This window comes from Muntiacus reevesi, chromosome 2 (assembly GCF_963930625.1).
Source record: "Muntiacus reevesi chromosome 2, mMunRee1.1, whole genome shotgun sequence".
In the NCBI taxonomy this organism is placed as follows: domain Eukaryota; kingdom Metazoa; phylum Chordata; class Mammalia; order Artiodactyla; family Cervidae; genus Muntiacus; species Muntiacus reevesi.
The window spans coordinates 156,638,969-156,664,203 of record NC_089250.1 but is presented as its reverse complement, the minus strand read 5'-3'; the positions used below and the strand labels follow the sequence as shown (position 1 = coordinate 156,664,203).

The following is a 25,235-nucleotide window of genomic DNA, read 5'->3' as shown; positions in this document are numbered from 1 at the left end:
GCATGAGCCACATACAACTAGAAGGTTCTTACTGAAGAATCCTTTTCTCTTGTTCCAAAATGAGGATTAAAGGCTAATCTTGTTGGCAAAGTCCTTTGAAAGATCACAGACTGTTTATAATCCTTCTTATATCTACCTTGCTTTTCCCATGCTTTCCTCTACCTTCTCCACCCCCCAAAGATGGCATCAAAAGAAAAAACTGAATTTTTCCAACTCTGCTTTCAAATTGTATTTTTCTGTAAGGCATGAAGGAAAAAGTGGGAATAAATAGATTGCATATGCTTTAACAACTTCATCACAGGTCTATAGGGTGTTTTTTTTTTTTTTCCTCTGTAGAACAGAAGTGGGAAGACCTTTGGGGATAAATATTTGGAATTATCTTCATTTATAATATAGGCAAGAGGGTAATTGTGTCTATCACAGCTCTTGTAGAGAATTCCAGAGACAAAGCCTGTTGACTCATTTGGGTTCTTGATTTAATTCGGTGAATCACTGTTGTGAACTTGGTTATCTGAATGGGAAGAAACAGTAATTTAGATGAAATAATTGCACGTAAAGATCGTCTGTGGAAATATGGATTATCTGTAACTTTGTTACCACCTGAAGAGGTGACACTAGAATTAAGTTAATGATAAAGAAGAAACTGTCAGTGGGATTTGAAAGAGGGAAAACATGTCAGGAAGCTGTTGCTTTTGAGGTTAAGATGAGCCTTAATTTTGAGTGTGTGGATATGAGCTGTCATGTCAGAAGACAGCTCTGTGCCTTTTGATGTTGAAGGCCATCAAACACTATTAGCAAGTTGTGTGTTAATTAGGGGGGAAACAGCTAGAAGAAGAAAAGGGGGACTTCAGTGATAAGATGTTCATTTAAAATTCATCATGTTTCTTTTCTTTCTTGTTTTAAACTACTCTCAAATTACATTTGCCTTTAGGTCTTAAACCATTTGGGTTTCTTTTGTCATATGATGTAATATTAGGAATTGGCTCTTTTTAAATTAACACTTTAAAACACAGAGAAAATGCAACATGTTTAGAAGTCTAGATGTTTAGAAATTGAAATGTAAAATTCTAAATATTTAAGATTCAAACTCAAAGATAATAGTCCCACTTTTAGGAGTAAGTTTTTTTATCTTCACAAGAGAGAGACCGCTGACCTCTGCTGGTTGAGCAAATACACCACCATGGGGAGCCATTAGGAGCTGTGGCCTAAGTGGACCATCCCCATGGACCATTTAACTCGGAGCACAGTTTCCGAGGGAGCAGACCAGGAGCTATCCTGGTGGATCAGACAGGCCTGAGCAAGCTCTCTGCCATCCATCATGGAAGGGTGATAGTAACTAGAGCTGAGACGTCAGCTGGAGAAGTCATTGTCTTGGGAGGGTACAGAGTCGTTCCATGGAGTTCTCCAGAAGGGGAAGGACGGTTGTCAGCTCTGGGTGGGACCACTGCCCCATCCCCTGAGACAGTTCACATACCTGAGTTCTGATGGGAAGGTCTCCAAGGGTGAGAACGCGAGGGAAGTCTGGTCGGTGGAGCTCACATCCAAAATGACCGTCCAGTCATGGGGAGCAGAACAGAGTGAGTCCTGCCCTTCATTATTTGAGATGCTGGCAAAGAACTCCAGTCTAATGTCAGTTGTCCGGAAAATGCTGGGTCTTCATCATGTGTGGGGCAAGGTGCTTGAAGCTTTATATTTGTTGTCTCATTTATCCCTAGGAAGAAGGTGTTGTATGTACCCTCTCCTCCATTCTATACGTAGAGAAATTGAAGCGTAAGGAAATTAAAGGGAAAACAATGAGTGAGAGAGAAAGGAAAAGAAAGGGGAAGAAAGACACTCGTGTACACTTGATCTTAGCCAGAAGGCCGAGAAGTGATGAAAGACACTCGTGTAATGTCACACAACCAATAGAGCCAATATATGCGTCAAGGTATTAGACTCTGAAGCCAGCCTTCTAACCCCCCTAGATTATGCTATGCAGAGTTGTATTTTATTCCATTACTTCACTTTAAACAGGAAAACAAATTAGGACCACTGTATGAAAATAGGCAAGCAAGGGCATAACTCAACCCTTAAGCAAGGTGTCTGTGGAAGTAAAATTGACAGTAAGGTTAGGAGGTCAGAATGAAGCTAAAACACACAGTGGCAAATGCAGTGAAAGACAGCAGGTTCTGAACCTCCAACACATTGTAACTGTTTCTGAAATACACCAAGTGGCCTGAAGATACACTGGGCACAGTGATCTCAAAAAAGAGCCAGAGCAGCGGTGGATTTGTTGAACGTTGGCTTGACTTCAAAAACTGACTATGAAACTCTCAAATTTTTATTTTGCAATCAGAGAAGCCAGGGCAGTTGGATGCAAGTTGGAGGTGACTTCAATCTAAAAACAATGGAACTTGAGAAGAATTTTTGGATGTTAATACCTTTAGCCCAACAATGTTAAAACAGTAAATGAGTAGGATAAATGCTTCAGAGAAAGCCTGTGTCACTCACAGGATGCTCAGTCCTGTGAAGAATGAAGAGAGAGAGAGAGACTGAGCCGGGGACAGGCTGGTTCAGCCAAGAGATCTTTTCCAGCCGAGTATTTCTCCATCTCTGGAAGGGAGCACTCAGGGCCCTTCCCCGATCCCTGCGCGCCTTCTTCCCCAGCTGTGTTCCTATCCGTGTGCACCGTACATCAGAGAAAGAAGCACTTCACAGCCACCCCCAGGTCCATTGTTACAGGAAACATACACGGGATACCTGACCCACATTTTGGCAGAAATAAAGATGAGGAACGTGGGAGAGACCCCGAAGCTCAGCATGCACTTTGGTTATTCTCACAGTGTCCTCACTGCTTGTTAATGAAAACAAGCCTTTGTCATAGCAACACCAGCAACCCCAAACATCTGGCTCTCCTGGGGAACACCCTCTCCCACCCCACCCCTACAGCGAGCTGTCACAGGCTTCTTAGAAGCTTCTAAGTGGCAGTCAAAACATTTTCAGTTAGCATGCACTCTCTCCTGCTAGTTCATCTCCATATTTTTCTTTTACTTTCACCTCATTTGTCCCAAAGCCATGTTGATGGAAAGTAAATGGCCACACTCGCCCTCCAATGTGGGCAGAAAATTTAGCGCAGGGATTAAGAGCTCAAGCTCTGCCTTTATTTAAAGCGTCGTTTCAAATCCTGACACTTGCCCACCTGTGTGACTTTCCCGTCATTCAGAAACAGGGATGTTAGCAGAATCTCCTTCCTGGGGTTATTGAGAAGATTAAACGAGAGCACACTTGGGGAGTGCCCAGCACAGGGCCTGCCACAGAGTAAGTGGGTAAGAAATGTTCAGTACAATTAATCTCATGTTGTTGCCTAAGAGGCTTCATTGCTATATTGGGTTTGGCAAGTGTTAAGGAATCCTGGCCACTTGAAGCTGAAGGACTGCCTGTGGTGAATAATTGTCTTCTCTGTCCATGGAATTCTCCAGGCAAGAATACTGGAGTGGGTTGCTGTTTTCTTCTCCGGGGGATCTTCCCAACCCAGGGATTGAACCTGGGGCTCCTGCGTTGCCAGCAGGTTCTTTACCACTGAGCCAGCAGGGAAGCATTACTGGCTCAGCTTTCTGAAGCAGTTGCATCTCTTTTTATAGGAGGGCTGCACTTTGGTGGTGTCCCTTGTATGTTTTGATTGGGAAATGGATCCAGGAGTGGGATTTGGGGAGTCCTGTTATTTTGTGAATCCTTTCTTTTGTAAGATATTCAGATGTGGGGATTCTATCATCTTGAGATACTCCTGGGATTGGAAAATTGTCACTCGAGGAGGAAAGTGCTTGTACAAGGAGGGAGGGCCAGAAAGGTCGAGCCTGGCTCACCTCCACTGTGCCCCATGGACTTTCTCCACCCCTGCCACCGTTGTGTCTCAGAGATACCAGGGACCCTGACGAGAACAACGGATCCCACCGCTTCAGTGGATTTTTACCGTCAAAGCAGGTCCTAGCACGGCCTGCCTCCAGATGACCAGACGGGTTTGCTTTCCTTGTTTCAGATATGAGGTCCATAGTGATACAATATCCTTGTTTTTAGAGGTGGTCGTGGGGACTCAGTTATACTCACATCAGGATACGAAATAGCAGCAGAAACAGTATTCCTTACACAGATCTAAAAATCGTCCTCTCCAAGAAATAGCTGCATGGAAGGGAGAAACCTTCCAAGACCAGGCCTTTGGTGTCTTTGCAGAGCTTTCCAGAATGTACCAAGCAGGGGTGGGGGGCCATTAACCCCAGTTCATGCATTTTCCCCCCTCTCTTGTCACCATCCGTCCCTCTCAGGGTTCTCTAAGTCTGTGTTACAAAGTCCACTCTCTTATACTTTCCCTGGTGGCCGACCATGGACCTTAACTCAGTGACCTTCCATGTGGTTAAACTCAAATCATGTAATTAACATGAGTCAAGTGTCCACAAACTGAGTAGTTGTTTGCAAATAGTAAATTCTCATTCCCACAACAAATATTTATGCCTACTCTGTACCTGTGCAAAACAGTGGGCACATAGAGTGGTAAGAAAAGAAGCCTTCTGAGGGCAGAGGTCATAACTAAAGGTAATGAGCGAGATCGACATGATGATGAAACCAACGAGTGCAGCATTATTCATTTTATTCATGAAGGAGAAAGCAGGGTTAATGCCATGAGAGAAAATAGCAAGATCACCAACTCTGGAGGAAGAGAACAGGCAAGGCTTCTTTGAGAAGGTGATATTTAAGCCAAGACTGAAGGAGGGAAGAAAAACACAAGTGGAATGGGGGATGAGGGCACGCTTCTCAGGCCGAGGAAGCAGCAGGGATAAGAACCCGGAGGCAGCGACATGTCCTTGTCCTATGAGTGACGACGGGCAGCGAGTGATGCAGGAAAGGCAGGCAGGGACGAGATCCCGAGGCCCTGGGAGTGGTGGCTCCATTCTTTGCAGATGCTGAGGCCAGAAGAAGGGTAGTGACCGTTCAGGCTGTATTCTTCACAGGTCTCTGCGGCCCCTGGGTGCCCAGTGGATCTGAGGATGGTTGAAGGCAGGAAACCCAAAGGTGAGGCCAGGGCAGGAGTCCAGGAGAGCGCAGGTGGGGACTGGATGGTGCTAGGCTGCTGGCTGTGGAGATGGAATGCGCTCGATGGTGTTGTCGGGGACAAGGAGAGAAAAAGAAGCCCCCAAGTGCACTTTCAAGGCTGACTGCACAGTTTGTTCTCATTGACCTTTCTTCCTCGTTTATATTTTCCCTTACTCAGAGAAGTTACAAGTCTTTCTCTTTAACCAACTTAAGTCTTTAGGCAAGTGTAGGGACTTCAGCCAGTCATGATTCGGAAGCCACGGTCTGAAATCTTACATGTCACTCTCTCTTTCACAGCCTACCAGGACTTCCTCCGAAAGCATTTACTCTCGACCAGGCTCCAGCATCCCTGGTTCCCCGGGTCATACTATCTATGTGAGTATCCGCTTCTGGAAGAGGTACTTCCGGGCCAGGTAAGGTAGCAGATGGTAAATGTGGACTGGATAATCTGAAAGCGAATAATTCAAAATGCTTTCCATTTCTGTTATGCGGTCCAATTTTCATTCTTGTAGATCAGCCATCTCAATCCCATTTTCCTCCAGGCGATTGAATGTTTCTGTGGATGTGACCATCCATATAGAGTGATTGAGTAGATAACCCTATAAAGTGCAGTAATGTGATACAGGACTTGAAAAATGGTTGCACCTAACTTGCATATAGATATTTGGAGATTAATTATATGTTTTATAATCCCAGTACTGAGTGTCCTTAAATTCTGCCACAAAGGTCTTTAAATATTTAGTTTATTAAATATGCAGTTCTTGTTTTTAGCCATCTGGGAGGATTTTTTGACCATCTGTTTGAGCTTTCCCTTCTCTGTCATAAATTTAGGAAATCCTGAATGTTTGCATTCTTCTCTATTTGATGAATTCTACTTAGACTTTTTCCCAAGCTTTTGGTACTTTTTTTTTGAAAACATGAGTATCTGGTATAAATGGGCAACTTTATTTTTTAAATTTATTTTATTAACATATAGTTGATGTACAATGTTGTATCTATTTCTACTGTACAGTAAAATAATTTAGTTATACGTATGTACGCATATTACTTTTCATATTCTTTGCCATTATGGTTTATCACAGGATATTGAATATAGTTTCCTATACTGTACAGTAAGACCTTTTGTTTATCCATTCTACATATGAAATTTTGCATCTGTTAGTCTCAAATTCCTAATTCTTCCCACCCCAATCTTCCTCCCTCTCGGCAATCACAATTCCGTTCTCTATGTCTGTGAGTCTTAAACAGGCAACTTTATAAACAGTGTGACCATGCTAAGCAAAGTATTTTTGGTTTTGTTTATTTTTAAGATTTTCACTTTTTAAACAAGACATGAGATGCACTAACCGCAGTTCCTCAAAGATAAGATGGCAGAATGATTTTTCTTTCTGTTTAACTTTGGCAGGCAAAAGTGGACAATGAAATCCTGGATTACAAGGATTTAGCAGCCATTCCCAAGGTCAAGGCCATTTATGACATTGAACGTCCAGATCTTATTACCTATGAGCCTTTCTACTCTTCGGGCTATGATGACAAACAGGAGAGGCAGAGCCTGGGAGAGGTAATAAATTCCCAGAAGTCGTGAATAGCACAACGTCTTTCTCTCTTGCCACATGTATAAAAACTACTGATTGGAATCGAGATAAGTCAGAGAGCCCTTCTCATTGCTCACTCTTTGCAGGCTTCTGTGGCAGGTGCTTTGAGGCAGTCAGAAGCCCACTGCACCATCCCCTCCCCTTGGGAGGTGTGGAGAGGTGGGGGAGCAGACCAGCCATAGCAAACAACAGTGCAGGACGAGTGAGCATCAGGACCGAGTTGGAGGGAGAGGAGCCAGCATCCTGGGAAGGGAGCTGAAATCGGGGAGAGTCTGTGAGCGAAGGGGGTCGGGGGGAAGGGTCCTCTGGGGTGAGGGGGTAACCTTGGGGCGAGCTGAAATACATTCATGGGGATCGTGAGGAGAGAGAGCACACCCCCTAAATTTTAACAACTGTGGTTATCGTAAGATAATTAGTATATGCAAGAAAAGAAAGCATAGGGTCACGGTACAGTGCAGTGGTATGAGATGGGCTTCTGGAATCAAGTTACCTGGACTTAACCCAGAGACTGCACTTCTGTTGTGTGACTTTGACTGTGAGACACCCTTTATAATCCTAACTTCTTTGTCTGTAAAGCAGATAATGACAGAATCTATGTATATACGTACATATGTGTGTATATATTTACATATATATATATATATATATCTTTAATTTTTTTTTTATTTTTCCAATCTGGGTTTGTATTCCAGAGCATAGCTCCTGGTTGAAATGATCCCTTGGGTGGGAAGTGGTGTCTGTTTTCATGTAGTGCCACCTAGTGGTCACGTACTGTAACTGCATCTGCCGCCTTTGACGTGGAGGTTGATCAATTGGCTGGGGTGGTTCAGTTGCCTTTGCAGGGCAAAGTTTCACAGAGGATAAGGGGCAAAGGAAGGTTCCTGAGCAGAGTGCATAGAAGCTGGTCCTACAGGAAGTGAACGAGAATTGCCTAATGTTCAAGCCATACAAGCAAGGGGAGGCGAGTTGCTTTATGATGTTATGGGCCCAGATGTTTGAGCTTTGAAGTGAACATTTCTGTGTTTGGAACCAGACTCTGATATTTACTCTCCATATGACTTTGGAAAAATTGCATATTTCCATCTCCTCATCTGTAAACTCAAGATAATAGGGGCACCTATCATAGAGGTTTTCTGTAAGGATTAAGTGAAATATTTAGATTCTGGCACATAATAAGTACACAACAATAACCTAGAATGATGGCCTATGGGTTTCTCTGAGCATAGAGTCTGGACTAGGTGGATACCCTCCAACCAGAAATCAGATGTGTTCATGAACTCGTCTCCAACCCATGAAGCTTGCAGCTTAGACAAGTTTGCAAGCTATTTCGTTATCCTTTCAATTATTAGCACTTCTTCCATAGAATCCATATATACTGCCATTTTAGAAACACTGGAGAAATAAGCTTGGAGTTCTGTATAGCCATCTGTGCCTCCAGAAAGCAGATCAGACCAGACCACGGGGCTTGAGGAAGTCTGGAGTACAGATGGCCAGCGACTTCTTATACACTTGGGAAAGAAGGGCAAATTCTGAAACTAAGAAATCCGCCACTGGCCGTGTTCTTCAGAACACTTTGTTTGCATTTCATTTCTATTTGAAAGTTTTTTTTGCATTTTTAATTGTGAACATTTCATTCATTCATTTAAGAAATATTCATTGGGTACCTAATATGTGCCAGGAGCTGCTCCAATCGCTGGGAACACTTAGTTGTAAATGCATGGATTTCTTGCCCTCATGGAACTTGCAGTGGAAAGTGGGAGACAGATAATAGACAGACAGATACAGAACATAATATTACAGGGTGATATTGCTTTGATGGAAAATGAAGCAGAGTAAGGAGAAAGTAGACGGGGGCCGGGGGTGCTGGGTTGCTGCTTTAAGTGGGAGGATCGCAGAAGGTACTGGGTGGTAATGGATTTGAGCAGAGGCCTTGCTGAAGATGGGGAGTGAGCCCTGCAGGTGTCTGAGTGGAAGGCACTCCTGGCAGAGGACACAGCAAGTGCAAAGGCCCTGAGGTGAGAGAGGGCTTGGTCTGCTGACTGCCTCGAGGAATCCTAGAGAGATGGAGGCCAGAAGGTGAGTGGTGATGAGGTTGACAAGGCCTCCTGGGGAAGATGCCACTGAGGCAGTCACCATAACATAGTTCGTGATTAATTACTGTGGTTATAACTTAGTCGGCAACTGTGCTCACCAAATTCTGTGTTTCAGTAGACACTGTAACTCATGGTGGTAAACCATGAACATAGAGAGGGAATCATTCCAGTTTCTCTCACTAATTACCTAAAAGCATTACAGCATATTTGTCAAAATCCCTGTAACTCATGGTGGTAAACCATGAACATAGAGAGGGAATCGTTCCAATTTCTCTCGCTAATTACCTAAAAGCATTACAGCATATTTGTCAAAACCCGTGGTTATCAGGCAGACACGTGCATCCCAGTCCCCCAAGGGCTTCGTCATTATGTACCTGTCTGAGCCCGACTCTCAACCACTGAATCAGAAGATGGAGGACAGGCAAGGGTGCTGGCGTGTGTAGTTTGAATAATGTTTCCAGATGATTCTGATAAGCAACTCTAATTAAAACGAGTTAACATTGTGAATTTCTCTTTTATTCTTCCAGTCTCCAAGGACTTTGTCTCCTACTCCCTCAGCAGAAGTAAGTGCCATTTTTGAAAATTTTAATGGGTGGAATTGGAGAATTACTTGGACCTTTCCTAGACTCACATTTTTGCAAAAGGATATTAAACAAAAGAATAGAAAAACTGTGCAAGATTATGATGAATGTAGCACTCCTTACTGTAAGATATGACTCTAAGACACAGAAGTATATTTCTTTTTAAATGGAGACAAGGGAATAAAACCAGCTGTACACTGCACCTCTGAATGGTAGGAAAGTGTTTGCAGGGAGTGGAGCCACTTTTCCCTATGTTGGGCTCTCTCTCATCAACCATAATTAATTGATCTGGTTCCCAACCTACTAGATTATCTGAATTGGCCAACCGTGGCCGTGGTGTTCCTATCAACAGAGCCATCTTCTTGGAAGACGAGCCCTCTTAGTTTAAAATCAATAGTCTTGTCCCCCTTCCCAGGGTAGCAGACTGTATAGTGGCTTTTACCAAGTTCACCAGCCTGTCTGTTCCCTTGGGAATAACTTCCTGAGTGTCTGGATCACATAGAGCTGTCAGTGATTGTTCCATAGCAAGCTATGGATCCCGTGTCAACCCAATCATGCTCTTCCCTTCTGTAGCATCCAACACCAAAGACACAGCTCCCAAATGATTTATACTCCCAACCCATGTTATTAAATGTTCTTCAGCAAGCTGGTGATATTGATTTACAAAATGAAAGAACACCTTCACACTATACCCCAGTCCCAGAAAGTCTTGGTTTTGCCCTCATCCACATTGATTTACCTACGTGGTGACCAGAAGCCATAGAAGCACTTCCTATTGCTCCTGTGTAATTTTTCTCTCGGAGAGTAGCTTTGAAACTAGCAGCTTAAGCTCAGACCAACTCAAATCTGAGCATAGTCCAGCACCCAGGTCCAACCCAGCACTTTCTTTCATGTAAGCTGTTACAGATAATAGGAAAGGGATTGTTTGTTCCAGCATGCTTCTTATTTTTCTGCATTTCTTTATGCATCCAATGAGCAAACTCCTCAGGGGTTAGGTCTGCCCCCATCTATGAATAGTAATAATAATAAAGTCAGTAGTCTTGTCTTAAAGTCAAGTAACTTTCTGGATAGTCTATATAAAACTGGACTGGCCTTAGGTAATCACTATAATTTGAGATGGTACAATCTCTGTGGTATTGGGATGGCTTATACCAAGTGCAATGAATTAATTTCTATGAGAATTTACAACTGAAGTTATGAAGCATTTGTTTCTGTTACTGACCACTTGTGAGACTAAGGCACATTACTGTGGAAATGCTGTTTTGTTGTTGTTTCAATTTATTGTTAGAACTAACTAGGATCAAACCAAAGCTTTTTTGCCTCTTGCTCTTGCATTTCATACATCCATAGTTATTGAGATTTTAATTTAGATCTTTTTCATGCCTTTTTTCAAACTTTCATTTTTATTGTGCTAGTAAAAACTTCATAGGACAACAAATTCCTGAAGTATAAAACATTCTTTGAACTCATCTAATTCTTTTATGGTTGTGTTTATGTTTTTTTTAACTTTATACATATAGTATTCTTTAGATTTGGACATAGTGTGATACTCCTGTATTAAATTGATATGCCATAGCTTAAGTGTACCCATTTGTTGAGCACATAATACAAAGCTTTGTCTTTATAAATGGTGACATTTTAAATATCTGAGGAAATTTTTCCACTTAAAGATCATTAAAAAATATATTTTTAGGATTTGCTTCTTAGAGATAGAATTATTGGATTTGAGGCCACCACAAGCTTATTCTCCAGGAAAATCTACTTAAAATATCCCCAGATCAATATCATAGATGGTGTGGGTAGCTGGTTGGATCCAGGGATGAGATTAGAGTCAGGAGGCTGTTTCTGAAACAGGTTCCACCTGCCCACAGGTCTCTTAGCTGCATGGAACCTTCTGGAACATCCTGCATTTGTGGAGAAGGGAGGGAATACCACATGTTCTACCTTCCTTCTAATGCAGGTCTAATGATACAACCTATGTGAATGCACTTTGCAAAACTGAAAAGCACCGTATAAATGTGGTGGTTGGAATTATTCCCTCTTTTCCCAGACCTCTGTCACCATTGGAGTTTATCACTTTAACATCTGAAAATCTTGGTAAAGGCAAGGACTACAGTTTTGAACAAAAGGGATCACCCATGGAATGTTCGTTTGCATACCTGTTTGAGGAACATGCCCCTAAAATGTGTGCATGAACGGGGGGACTCCGGTGCAGCTTGCCTTCCCTTGAGCCTGACAGCCTGACTGTGTGTTGTGCTCCCACCGTCTCACTCTCCTCCAGGGGTACCAGGATGGGCGGGACCGGGCGATCCACCGGTCCACCAGCCAGGGCTCCATCAACTCCCCGGTGTACAGCCGCCACAGCTACACTCCAACCACGTCTCGCTCTCCTCAGCATTTTCACAGACCCGGTAAGGGCGCCTGTTCCGGGATTCACTCTGGATAATCTCTGGGTTTCTGTGTGATTGTTTTCCCCACCACTGGTAGTGTATTTAAAAATCTGGCTGCCTGCCAAATCTATCTTCCCCCTCTCCCAGAAAAAGAAAAAAAAAATCAAAAATTCCTATCCCATTACAGTTTGTGTTATTTCTTTTCTTAAAACAAGACACATTTTATGATTATATTCATTATGATTTACTGAATCATTACGTTGTGACAGTAGACAACTAAAGGAATTTATTTTTTTAAGACTTGAAGATAATCTCAGCACTCTGAGACTTAAAATGGAGATCTCCAAAAGAATATATGGTGATGTGCCTTTCAGGCTTACCAGCATCATCTAAAATCCAGTGTTAGTCATTTATTGATGGGTTTGTTATGTTTCCCCCATCCAGGCACATGGTATTACTATGGGTGCTTGGTTAAGAACCTGCTAGAAGGAAATCTCATATAAAAATCCAGGATTGTATTTGGTAAATTTTAAGGTGCCTTCCAACCTAAAATTTTGAATAGACTTGGAAGACATAAAAACACTAGAGATGAGCTATGAGGGAGACTCTTAAGAGTAATGATCTTCATTTGACCTTTATCTCTGCAAAATGTAGTCCCTTTTCATATTAGTGGTTGTCTACTATGTGGAGTAGAAAAAGAATAAAGATCTTATCACAGAAGATAGATACATAAATTCACAGAAGAAATAAATTCACCAAGGAAGATTTTGGCTTTTTAAACAAACTTGGTGATGATGCATGTCTACAAAGACTTCATTTTAAGTCTCTTGCTTTTGTGCAGGCTCATAAGCCCATTCATATGGGAACTTAATGTATAAAGTAAAACCAAAGGAATGAACCGAGTATAAAATGGCTGCAATCTTCAATTTAAAGCCAGAAATTTAGTGCTTGTAGAGAATTAAATTTTTACTCTTGGATCCTTCAATAATATATAGTTTTCTCTAGGCTCCTAAACATTTACTCAGTATTTGTTGAGTTCCATTAAAGGAAAATTTTCAGGAAAGGAATTCCTTTTTATTTGTCATATACATTTATATCCATTTTATTCCTGGGTTTGGATTTAAGCCCTTGTCTGCCTGGGTGATGAGAAATCCTTTACGCCACCATCCCTACATGTGGGCATACCCTGAGGTCACTGAGGCTGCAGCCGTGACCTTGTCAGAATGATATGGGGTTGCCGGGAAACTGTCCGAGAGACCACTGGATAGCCGGGAGTGGTCAGTCAGGGACCTAGTTTCCCAAAAAGGCCATGTCCTCGTGGGGCAGTAGAAAGTGTTCCTGTGTTCCCGTCATCGTTCTGACGCCAAGAACCTTCAGAACATTTTGTGCGTCCTAAGCACCCTTCATGATACATTATGGACCTGTGCGATGCCAGTTATTAAGATTATTTTTTCAAGATTTTTCATGACTCTGCTAGCACAGTCATGGTCAACACGGAGCACCTCGAAGTATCTTCTCCGTAAGTTCTAGATGCCAGAGAGTCATGCACGCCCCTCGGTCTGGTTTAGCTTAATGGTCCATAACTAACTTTCCAGCTCCTCAGTGCCTCCACTACCCAATTCTCAGCATCATGGGTAGCTCTTTGCCCCCCAGGGGACACAGACAAGTGCAAAATAAAATTAAACTTCCTAGTAGGAGAAGTTTGCCACTTAGAAAGAAAAAAGAAGAGAATCTGACCCTGACACATTGGTATTGGGTAGGCCAAAAAGTTCATTTGAGTTTGTCATCTTAGGATAAAACCCAAATAAACTTTTTTGGCCAGCGCAATAGTTCTTTGCAAGGTTCTTGAAACAACTGTCACTTTTAAACATACATGTCAGAGGATTGTTTTGTCAGTTGCCTTTTTAAAAACAGCCATGGTTGAGTCTAAGTGGCATGCCCGGTCCCGACTCAGCGGTCGCGGGTGCCATCCGCCCAGAATGCCCTGGTGGCCGTTCCCTCCCACGAAAGCCATTTATCCTCGGAGAGTGACTCTGGACTGACCTGAACCCTTTGGCAGACGCTCCCCACTGTGCCTAACCCCTCGCAGGCGCCTTCTTAACCCCTGTTCCTTCCTCCGTTTTCAGACTCCTGATTAATGTTCTTTATTTTGTGTGTGTTTTTTTTTCCCTTTCCCTCCCTTGGAACGATGGCGGCGTCCCTGCTCCTGTGTTAATTTCTGCTCTTCTTTCTGTCTCCACCCCGCCCCGCCCCGGGCCTGGCACAGAGCTGGTGTCTCCTGGTGTGCAGAGGTCCCTCCTGCGCACCAGCAGCCTCAGCTCCGCCCACAGCGACTCCCGCCCCAACTCCCCATTCCGACACCACTTCCTTCCCCATGTGAAAGGTAAGGAGGCAGGCTTCTCCAGGCAGCACCCTGCAAAGCGGAGATTTATTAGCGCCCTGGGAAGGCTAATAAGGTGCATCTCCAAGAGTCAGCCCCCAGCTTTGAACCTCTCAGCATGCCTGCGTGCGTCATGACCTCACACCCGGCTGTGTCTTAGAACTGGCATAGCATCTCTCCTTGGGAGAAATATGTCATTTCTAAGGGCTCTAGACGAAGTAACAGGAAGTACGTTGGAGACCTTAAGATTGCTTCTCTCCTGCTTAGGAAAAAAAAATATTATTATTTTGCTTTTCTCTGTGTTAGAAGCAAAATAGAATATATATCTGGGGAAGTTTCCTGGTTTCAATATGTGATATGGCTCAGCAAAACCCAACGGTATTCAGCAACAAGGGTTCCAAAGTTGTCTTCATGATGATAAGCCACGTAACAACATTAAGATGTTTGGACAGTACGAAAGACCTAGGGCCACGTAACTGAAATTTCTCTCCTTGAGCCAACTCTTAGGGTGATCCTCCTTTGACTTGTCCTGATGTCTGCATGATGGAGAAGAGGGGCTTTGCCTTCTGTGTTCTGTTCCTGCCCATCTCTGCCCTTCCCTCTGTTTCGTTCCCATTGTTCTCATTGTGCCTCGGTAGCAGTCCTCAATTGGAGTTCTCAGTTCTCCTTACTTGGTGGGGGAGCCAGGAGCCACAGAGAGATCATGAAGGGGCCATAATTGAAAATACGTCAGAGCTCCCAAAAGGATGCTGACTTCTTCCATAGCCTTGATTTGAACCAAAGTAACTGAAAAGAATATTGGGTTAGCCAAAAAGTCCATTTGGATTTTTCATAAACTGTTATGGATAAAACCAAACAAATTTTTTTGCCAACCCAAGAGCTGAAGGAGAGAGTTGCAGGCAAGCACAGATGTTGTCATGGGTCTTAAGACAGACCTGAAGGATTCTAACCCTGAACTCCAAGATGTCACATCACTAACACTTTCTCGAACAGCCTAAATGTTGTGCTCTTTGAATTTTGTTTGCAGTTGGCCCAACCATTTTACTCATTTGGATTTTTAGGACTCAGTTGTTCAGTCAGTTCAGTTCAGTCACTCAGTCATGTCCAACTCTGCGACTCCATGGACCGCAGCATGCCAAGCTTACCTGTCATCACCAGCTCCAGGAGCTTGTTCAAACTCATGTCCATCAAGTTGGGTGATGCCATCCAACCATCTTGTCCTCTGTTGTCCCCTTCTTCTCCTGCCTTCAGTCTTTCCCAGCATCAGGGTCTTTTCAAATGAGTCAGTTCTTCGCATCAGATGGCCAAAGTATTGGAGTTTGAGCTTCGGCATCAGTCCTTCCAATGAATACTCAGGACTGATTTCCTTTGGGATTGTCTGGTTTGATCTCCTTGCAGTCTAAGGGCCTCTCAAGAGGTTTCTCCAACACCACAGTTCAAAAGCATCAATTGAGTTGAGTCCAACTTAGTTGAGTCCTAAAATATAAATTTCCTGCCCCATCAGTAAGCAGTTACTTTGTAAGCATGCTATTTTTTGCATTTTCTAGGCTGTGAAAATAACATTGTTGATATGCCTATTGAAGACACACACCACTTGCCTTTAGCAAAGACATCTGTCTTTTTCAGCAGGCACAGCACTTTCTAAAATTCTCAACAGATTATTTGTACCAGTTTTTCCCAGAGCACAGAGAGCGTTATTCCTGTTCTCCACCCTGAACTCCTTTCAAGGGGTGTTGAAGGTCAACAGATGCAGCAGCTCATGGTTTAATCCTTGTAGAGGTAGATGACAAGTGCCAGTTTGTAGCTGGCAAGGTGAAATGCCCTGGTGTATTATAGGTGGGCTTCCTAGGTGACACGGTGGTAAAAAATTTGCATGCTAATGCAGGAGATGTGAGTTCAATCCCTGGGTCAGGAAGATCCCCTGGAGAAGGAAATGGCAACCCATTCCAGTATTCTCGCCTGAAAAATCCCATGGACAGAGGAGCCTGGTGGGCTACAGTCGATGGGGTCACAAAGAGCTGGTCGTGACTGAGCACACACGCCTCCTCATAATGAGCATTCTGATCTGTGCATCTGTGATTTCCCTCCCAGCATCATGCTCTTTGAACACTTCCGGTTACATCACTCCTCACAGTATCCTCACAGTGATTAAAGTAGCAGGCGGGAGGCGTGGGGGTAGATGAACAGCTGAGGCCCTGGTTAAGTGACCCGGCCAAGGACCCTCAGCTCGGAAGTGGCAGCACCAGGACTAGAGAGACCCCAAGCCTTCTCAACCTTCATTCCTATTAGAGGGATGTGTTTCAACATAAATATACTTGAAGAATAATTTTTAAAGCAAATTTTTACTTTCCATCCCTTTTTAACTAGAAAAGTTCATTTTTATGGAGGCTAAAACAGTTATTTGAGTCATTTAAATTACAAAGTTAACAAATGTGTACTTTTCAATAGAAACACCAACTAGTTATTAAAATTTCAGTACCTCAATGTACCTAAATGGTGCTTTATTAAAAATACAGATATGCAGTCTTTTCTGTTTTCAGTCTGAATTCAAAGTACACAGTCAAATAGTATAGGTTTAAATCCTAAAAAGCTTGTCTCACACTTATACTTTAAAAATATCTAATAGTCTCTTTCCCATTTTCTTTTTACTGGGTATATGTCTACAGTTTGTTCAGATGAAATAGTTTATATATTTCAGATCTAAAATATGAAGTACATAACAGTATATGCTTAGTTATAAAGTCAGTTTTTTGCTATACTGCAAAAACAGTCATTCAGAATTTGTATGTTAAAGATATTGCTTTAAAGTTTAGTCTAGTTGAATAGCTAAATGCAGATTCTCTAAGGAATTACATCTTTCTTATTCTGAAACACATGCATCTACATGGAAGTCCTCTCCAGCACAGAGGAACTTATGACCATGGAGAAACACATCTAAGATATCTTTAAAGGAGCAAAATCTTCCAGGGGGTTGCATGGCTCTTCATTTGAACATTCACTCTGTATCTTGGAGCTTATTTTCTAATCTCCAGGAAATTATTTTTAAAACAAATACACACCAAGGAGCTTGAGGACTCTAGGGTAGGATGTCCATCTCAGGAAGGTGTGGCTGAAAGCAGGAGTCCTTTTGCCACTCTTGCAGCTATAAGCCCTTTTTCCACTGCCCTAGTTTAATTCTTAGCCCTCATTTCAGACTTATGTGGCCCAGGCCCCCAGGGTCCACTGAGCCGAGGACGCCTGCATGGGCACGTCAGCAGCTGTCTCTCCATTTCATTGGCTTCCCCCTCTCCTTTCTGTAATGCCCTTCTTGTTTCTCATTGTGGTTTTGTTTCTGTTCTCTGACCTTCCTTGCAGTTTCATTTCATATCAGTGTGTTGTTGGGCCATCTGGACAAGTGCTTGCCTATTTGGAGAAACTCTTTTCACCTTGTTTGGGGCTTTGTGAGCTTCCCTTGTGGCTCAGCTGGTAAACAATCTGCCTGCAATGCTAGAGACCTGCCTTTAATCCCTGATTTGGGAAGATCCCCTGGAAAAGGGAAAGGCTACCCACTCGAGTGTTCTGGCCTGGAGAATTCCATGGACTGTGTAGTCCATGGGGTGGCAAAGAATCGGACATGACTGAACGACTTTCACTTGGACTTTGTACTGTGTTTGCAGAGTTTCTCTTCCTTTCTCTTTGAAATGCTATTAGACATTACTTTCTGTGTCCATGAATCAGGCTTGCAAACAGGAGAGCTACATATATTAAATCTCATTGAAAGGAATCTTCCCTGTTTTGCCATAGATATGAGTTGCTATGATGCAAATATGTATTTGACACTTGCTGAAGGAAACCCTAACACTTCCTGAAGCTTTAGACAAGAACCAATAATCTTGAAACTCTGTCATGAAATTCTAGAAGCTGCCAATATTTAAGGTCCCTTCGGCTTTTATATTTTAGAACGTAAGCACTTAAGAGTTCAGGAGCTAAGCGGTGCGCCAGCAGACTCTTGCAGCAGACACACGCATTGCCATTTAGATTGACTTGTCTTAGGATTTGTCACTGAGGCTCTCAGTGTTCCAGAAAGAAGAATGAAAGTAGGACAGAGCGTTTGAATTTGTTAAGCACGGTGGGAATCCTGCCAGTGAATGATTTCTCAAGGACTGAAAAATTGACACATTAAACTGACATGGAAAGAGCTAAAAATGAAGACCAGGAAAATATAAATCTATATACATGGTAGCTCCTCATCCCAATAGCTAAGGACTTAACCAATACAAGGACTTATTTAAAGAACAAAATGGCTATGAGTATGATATATATACTATTATCTTTAAAGAGCGTTAACTCCAGGCTGATTGATGTTGATGATGATACATTCCATATATGATTATTTCATCTGATGCCCTATATATCCCTTATGCCTGAGTAATGAAGTGCACACAAAAGTAACCTTTGGGGGCCTTCACCATTTATTTCCATTCAGGACAGAGGGAAATGTTTTATCATTTACAGATAGAGTGTTTGATTTAGAAAAGGCCTCATCTTGAGAATTTCTTTCTTTTAAAAAATGCCAAAATTGTTAATGCCTTTCATCTTTTAAGGACTAAGAATTTGGTACCTGGCAATGTTGTATATTCCAAGACCTTATTCCCAACAAGCCATGTGACATGTAGAAATCATACTGTCCAGGAGCACTTAGATGGCTCTGTTGCTGAGTGTCTGTTTACCTAGTGTTTTAAGATGTCACTGTGGGAGACTTTAAATGATTCTAAAGTTAAATCTACTTACACAGACTTCAACATAGTAGTGTTGTTTTTTGTTGGGTTTTTTTTTTTTTTTTTTTGATCCACTAAAAAGGGCAATGGTTGCTGAAGATATGCTGCCAGGAAAACCTCTGCCCAGCTGGAGACAGCATTCAGCCAAAATTCACCCTTTGGGAATTGAGATAGTCACACCATAGCTTTTGAGGGCTTCCTTGGTGTCACTGTGGTAAAGAATCCACCTGCCAGTGCAGGAGACTCAAGAGATGTGAGTTTGTTCCCCGGGTCGAGAAGACCCCGTGGAGAAGGAAATAGCAACTCGCTCCAGTATTCTTGCCTGGAAAATTCCATGGTCAGGGGAACCTGGTCAGCTACAGTCCAAGGCTTGCAACAGAGTGGCATGACTGAGCACACACACACACACACCCCATAGACTTTGAGAGCTGTCAACCATGGAAGTTATGGGCTTCTCCTGCCACTTGCCATCAGAGCATCTTAATAATAGAAAGACTTAATTCATGGGCAAATGCTAATTCTAATGACTTTAAATCTCAGCGTCCCGTAGATGCATCTGTTTTTGTGTGTGAATGACTCTGGCTATTAACTATCAGAACAAACTTAAGGGAGTTTCATCTGTTTGGATATTATGACCAAAACCTGTGAGAACATATCCCCCAGAAAATCTGATGTTCTACAGGTACAGGAAGGTTAGAGGTGCAGGGTTAAGGCCAGAGAGCAATGCAGATTTAAAGCAGTGGCACCAGTGTTCAGGATATGCAGTCTTCAAAACAAGAAAACACTCAAAGCAAGGAAGTTGAATCTCTCTACATCTTCCTTTGAAAATAGCCCACAAGAATTATTCTGTTTTTCAGTTAGGCATTAGTCTTGTGAGTATTTCCTACTGTGTGTTAACAGTAAAGGATTCTTCTGAAGTGGAACAATTCAGTTGGGGTTATTGAGGATCAACTCTAGGGAAACCTATTTAAAAAAAAAAAAAAAAAGATGCTATTGTGATCCCATTGTTGTGTCCTAGTATCTGACTGCCTTTAATTAAGAGAAAGATGGGATTGACCCTGGAGTGGTACTCACTAAATTAGGTCATTCGTTGCTATAGAATTATTTAGTTGGTCTACTTCAGTCATTATTCACAGATATTTATTCAGCACGTAGTCTTGGCCAGGCATTGTGCTGAACACATAAATATGAAAGAGACGTAGTTCTGATTCAGCCTTAGGTTTAAAGCTGAATTTCCTACTAAACGTACATATCCTTCCTTCCCTTGCTTGCCTCTACCTGTGTTTTCCATACTCATTTTTTTCAGATGTGGTTATTTTTCCTTAGGAGAGTGATAGTAAATGAGACAACATTTTCTTTAAATGAGCTTTTTAATATGTCAGTAATTTGAAGTGAAGTTTCATAATTTCTAAAAGCTAATATCTGATTTTATATAATATATTGGGAGCTAGATGGTAAACTGACTCTTAGGGAAGATAAGGGGGGCAAAAGTTTTAAAACATGATAACCAAAAACCTGGAATCTAAATTTGAGACAGTAACAAATTCAGATCTCACATTTGGAATATCTTACTGCCCATTTGGTACAGATCTGTACTCTGGTTATCTAAAACTACACAGTTTGAAAAAGTAAAAGTCTATTAAACATATTATTCTGAAATGCAGCAATTGACATCTCTCATGTGTTGCTGGCCACATTTAAAACCATTTAACTTACTTGAAGAAATTGGTTCTTGTACACCTAAAACTAGTATACTGTTATATGTCAGTTATATGTCAGTTTTAAAAATTTAAGATAAAGTAAAAAAAAAAAAAAAAAAAAGAAGAAAGAAATTTAAACCTGCTCTATTTTCTGAAGATCTGATTTATTTAAAATTGTTAGCCTTAATTGATAGATAAATTGGACTTTATCAAAATTTAAAACTTTTGTGCTTCAAAGGACACTATCAAGAAATTAAAAGATAACCACAGAATGGAAGAAAACATTTGCAAATTGTGTATCTGATAAGAATCTTGTATCCAGAGTATGCAAAGAACCCTTACAACTCAATCATAAAAGTGTTACATTGGCCAAAAAGTTCATTTTGGGGTTTTTCCATAAAATCTTATGGGAAAAACCGAAATGAACTTTTTGGCCAACCCAATAATTACGGGGCTTTCCTGGTGGCTCAGATGGTAAAGAATCTGCCTACAACACAGGAGACTTGGGTTCAGTCCCTAAGTTGGGAAGATCCCTCAGAGGAGGAAATGGCAATCCACTCCAGTATTCTTGCCTGGAGAATCCCCATGGACAGAGGATCCTGGTGGGCTACAGTCTATGAGGTCACCGAGTAGGACATGACTGAGCAACTAACTCTTGATAATTATGTTACTATTTCATTAACTTTTGATAGTCCTACATTTTTTGGTGTTTTCTTGGGATGGATGTTTGCTCAGTCGTGTAGAAGGAAGACAGGAGGGTAAGAGCTGACCTCTTTCTGATCTTGCACAAGTCTCAGTTCCCCCTGCAGCGCTCATCAGAGAGAGTGGCGGTGGCTATGGGAGTGGGTCTCTAGGCTTTTGCAGCCACGCCCAGCAGCCCCTTCCAGCCTCCTCCTCGCCCCCTCCTCCAAGAACCCTGTGCTGCCCAGCCATAGGGGTCTGTCCTCTTGCTCCCATGTACTGTGGCCCTTCCTTCCCCACGATGTTCTAGCTCCCTAGATTCTGGACCTTCTCACCCCTCCAGCCACCCACCCACCTAATGAGACCATCTCAATTCTGGTGTCTTTCCACAGCCTTTCTGAAAAATCAATGGCACCTTCATCTGAGTGCCTTGAATTTTTCGTATACCCCTGAGTCAGCACCTGTATGGCGTTACATATACTCATTTGTTGTAAGTCTGTCTCCTTAGGTAGACCCTGAGCCCCTTGAGGCCAGACACCACGTCTCCTTGCTCTCCTTAGCTTCAGCTGAAGCTCATTGCCCAGCCACAGTAGGTGCTCAGTAAACGTCTCACCAATTGAACTGTTAGACTGGGTGAAGCTGTGTCTTTAAGAGAAACGTGGGGAGAGTGTCCCAAAGTACCTGCAAGAAAGGGATCTGACTCTATCATGTACATTTCAAAGTGAGGCAACAGAAATGTAGGCCGCAGTAAAGGCACTTTGTGTCGCCCAGGGAAAGGACTGGGTTGACTACACAGGTTCCCAGTCTCAGCCTTCCATTCAAAGAAATAGATTCCGATTGCCAGCCTCTGCCATCATGCCTGGAAGTGATTGTATTTGGGTTTGCATATCCCACCCCTTGACATGCTTGGGATGTCGCCATCTGATATTGACCCTAAATCATTAGCAAGTGACTTTCCATCCCCCTCAATGTACTTTCCATCTAATCAGTTCGCTGCCAGCTCACAGCCTTCAACCGCATGCCATTGGAATGATGCATCTAACCGCTAGCTGCTTTTAACCTAGTTCCACTTGAACTGAGTCTCTCTTTTGGAAAAATTCGATCTTATTCCAGTCACCTTTGTGAGCCAAATTGATGAATTGAGTTTGTTGCTTTGATTTCTCCTTTTTGATGTACCTCCTTCCGGTTTGTTGTTTTGAATTTTTATTATGCTTGCTTTGTTTTCCTTCTTGCTCTCCCTTCTCTCATTTTGTTTTCTCCATTCTTCTCATTGGAGGCAATGAGCCGTCCAGCGGCCGGAACTCCCCTCTCCCTTACCGGCCAGACAGCCGCCCTCTCACTCCAACTTACGCTCAGGCCCCTAAACATTTCCATGTTCCAGGTAGGAGCTGACGTGGTCTATGTCTTGGTGTCCTGTCACGGTGTAGAATGTAGCCTTGTCGCTTCTGTCTCGTCTCCATCTCTCACGCTCTGTCCATTGAGATGCACACAGCTGATAACCCCTAAATTGCAGTGTCTGACCTAGAGGGTCTCTCAGAAGCTTTGTATGGGAAATGCCAGGGTTGTTTGAAAGCTTCCGTTTTCTCTAAAATGTTTAAGGTAGGGGGGGAGGCAGAAGGTGAAGGAAGGAGGGTTGAATCGCTTTATTTTGTTACGATTAAAATTTTAATTTTACACTTACATTTGAACCTTCTAAGCTACCACTCTGTGGTTTACTGTCATTGACTATCACGGTGGCAATCTAGTTATCTTCTCGTTGTAGAGATTGGCCCACAGTGTTCTTGAGAGTACTTTTATTTTATCTGTTTGTCTTCAGCGTGGAGATTCTTTCTATGGGCTTTTCAGAGAGCTGTAAAATTGGGTCATTTGGAGGGTCTTTCTGCGATATATAATTAACTAACCCTCCATAGCCCACAGAGAGATCTTGCAATTTAGGCTTGGCACTCTAAGCTTTAGTGTCATGGTACAAACAGTAGTTTGCCTACAGGAACTGGAAAAGTCAAAACACATATCAATATCTTCATGTTTCAGGTCAGCTCAATTTGTGAAGGCAAGACTGGCCATCAGAGGTCATGATATTATTTTTCCATCAAAAGTACATTGTTTTGCTTCTTTTAGCTACTGAAAGTAGTCTAATAAATGACTGCTATATTAATGTTAGCACACATATTTGGAATCTGTATTTTTCTCTTTCGAGAAAAACTTGATAAACTTAAAAACTTAATAAACAAAGTTCAATAGGATTCATACCACTGAGATAGGCCTGCCTTTTTAAAAAAGAAAAAGTTTCATCAAACCTTTAAAATCAGTGTTGTACTTTTGTGGCTTTTTCACAAGAATCCAGTACCCAAGGTTCTGGGGAAACCTTTTGAAACCTCCCGAGTATTTGCAGTCAAAGTGAAATGGTTGTATAATCAAATGGGGCTCTGTATTAAAATGTGAATAATATTTGGCATCTCTTTTCCTTTTTTTTCTTTTAAATTTGGCCTATGAACGTTAGGATTTTGTCCGACATCTTGTCAATTACATTAGATTAGTCTTGCACGTAAAACCTGTTTCTGTGTTTTAGAAAAAGGTACTCTTAATTTTACTTCATCGCTTTCCACTGTTCCGCTCATTAGTTGAAAAGTAAATTGAGCTGCTGGTCTCTACTGGGAGCTCAATTTCTAGACAGTAGCAATTTGGGGATTTTCCCCAAACTGGTTATGTCTTCCTCACCATCACAGTATCTCCGCTGCTTGCATTTCTCAGTTTTAACTCCACTTTTACTGAAGTGTGTATTTGAAATAAATGGCTCATGAGTGAGTGACATCTCTCTATATCCTAAGATGTATTACAAAGGATTCCATGTCACATGTCTATAGTAATTCACTTATTTCTGTAATTTTTTCTTTAGTAACCTCAATCTTTGTAATACAAAAGTCAACCTTCTGGGTTATTTTTGTTCAAGAGTCTTCAGTTCGGTTTGCCTCTGGGTTGATCTGTTTTTCCCATCGCTGAACAGGTTCCCATAATCACTCACGTTTGCTTTTCATTTCCACAGATCAAGGGATCAACATTTACCGAAAACCACCCATCTACAAACAGCATGGTAAAACCCACTTTCCTCCACGTAGCTTTTAAGTAGCAACGTCGGCTCAACTCTTTGCTGTCTTCTGAAACGCTCATCTGCTGTTGCTTTTGAGAATCAAACTGGGGTGTCCAGCATGTTATGCCTTTACGGTCTGCTAAGATGCAAATACTGTAAAGTTGGTTTTCCTAGATAGAAAACACCTAGCTTTTTTCTGAGCCCATCAACATGTATAATTTCTCTCATACAGGAGGGGAAGTATGGTCACACAGTCATTCACAAACACCCTCACAAGACTTTTTTTTGGGTGGGGGGGCGGTGGGCATCAAAGAGTTTAACCAACTGCTCTGATAATTTTGATGAGCTTGCAGTTTAACTAATTAAAACTAGTGAACACTAGCTACCTAAAAAATTCATCTGACCAAGGGAACTCCCTGGTGTTCCAGTGGTTAGGATTCCACGCTTCTGCTCCAGGGGGCATGGACTCAGTCCCTAGTTGGGGAACTAAGATCCCACAAGCTTCACAGCCAAAAAAGAAAAAAGAAAATGAGTTAATTAATTTGACCAAGCCTCCATCAGCCTGACTGTCCAGTTCCCCAGTTTCTAATGGGGCATGCAGACATCTGCGCCCTGTGGTAGAGTGGGCCAGCCTCACGCTGAGACACATGCCTTGGTCCCAGCTCGTCACATAAACCATTCTGAGATATCACAGATGAAATTTCTGTCCCTCAGTCTTCTCATCTGCAAAAGCCAGTGCATTAGGCCAGCTTGTCTCTGAAATTCTTGCAAACTAAGAACCACTGACGTGAATCTAGAACTGTGTTTTCCTGTGCTGGAAATATAGCATTTTTAAACCCAGGAAATCGTATTACTCTTTGCAAATCACTATTCCCTCCACCATTTTAAGTTCTCTTTAGATTCTGC

The 25,235-nt window shown here is 42.3% G+C and overlaps 1 protein-coding gene across 2 annotated transcripts in view; it reads left to right on the top strand.

Moving 5' to 3' along the window:
* Positions 1-25,235, top strand: part of ABLIM1 (actin binding LIM protein 1) — a 185,261-nt gene that overhangs the window by 142,352 nt on the left and 17,674 nt on the right. The window contains exons 10-15 of one of the 2 annotated variants that reach the window (XM_065923392.1): positions 5,362-5,439; positions 6,470-6,625; positions 9,280-9,315; positions 11,615-11,744; positions 22,518-22,622; positions 24,285-24,332. In XM_065923392.1, the coding sequence (XP_065779464.1) occupies positions 5,362-5,439; positions 6,470-6,625; positions 9,280-9,315; positions 11,615-11,744; positions 22,518-22,622; positions 24,285-24,332 (553 nt within the window). The remainder of the gene's footprint in view (positions 1-5,361; positions 5,440-6,469; positions 6,626-9,279; positions 9,316-11,614; positions 11,745-22,517; positions 22,623-24,284; positions 24,333-25,235) is intronic. The other variant, XM_065923394.1, reaches the window with a different exon arrangement.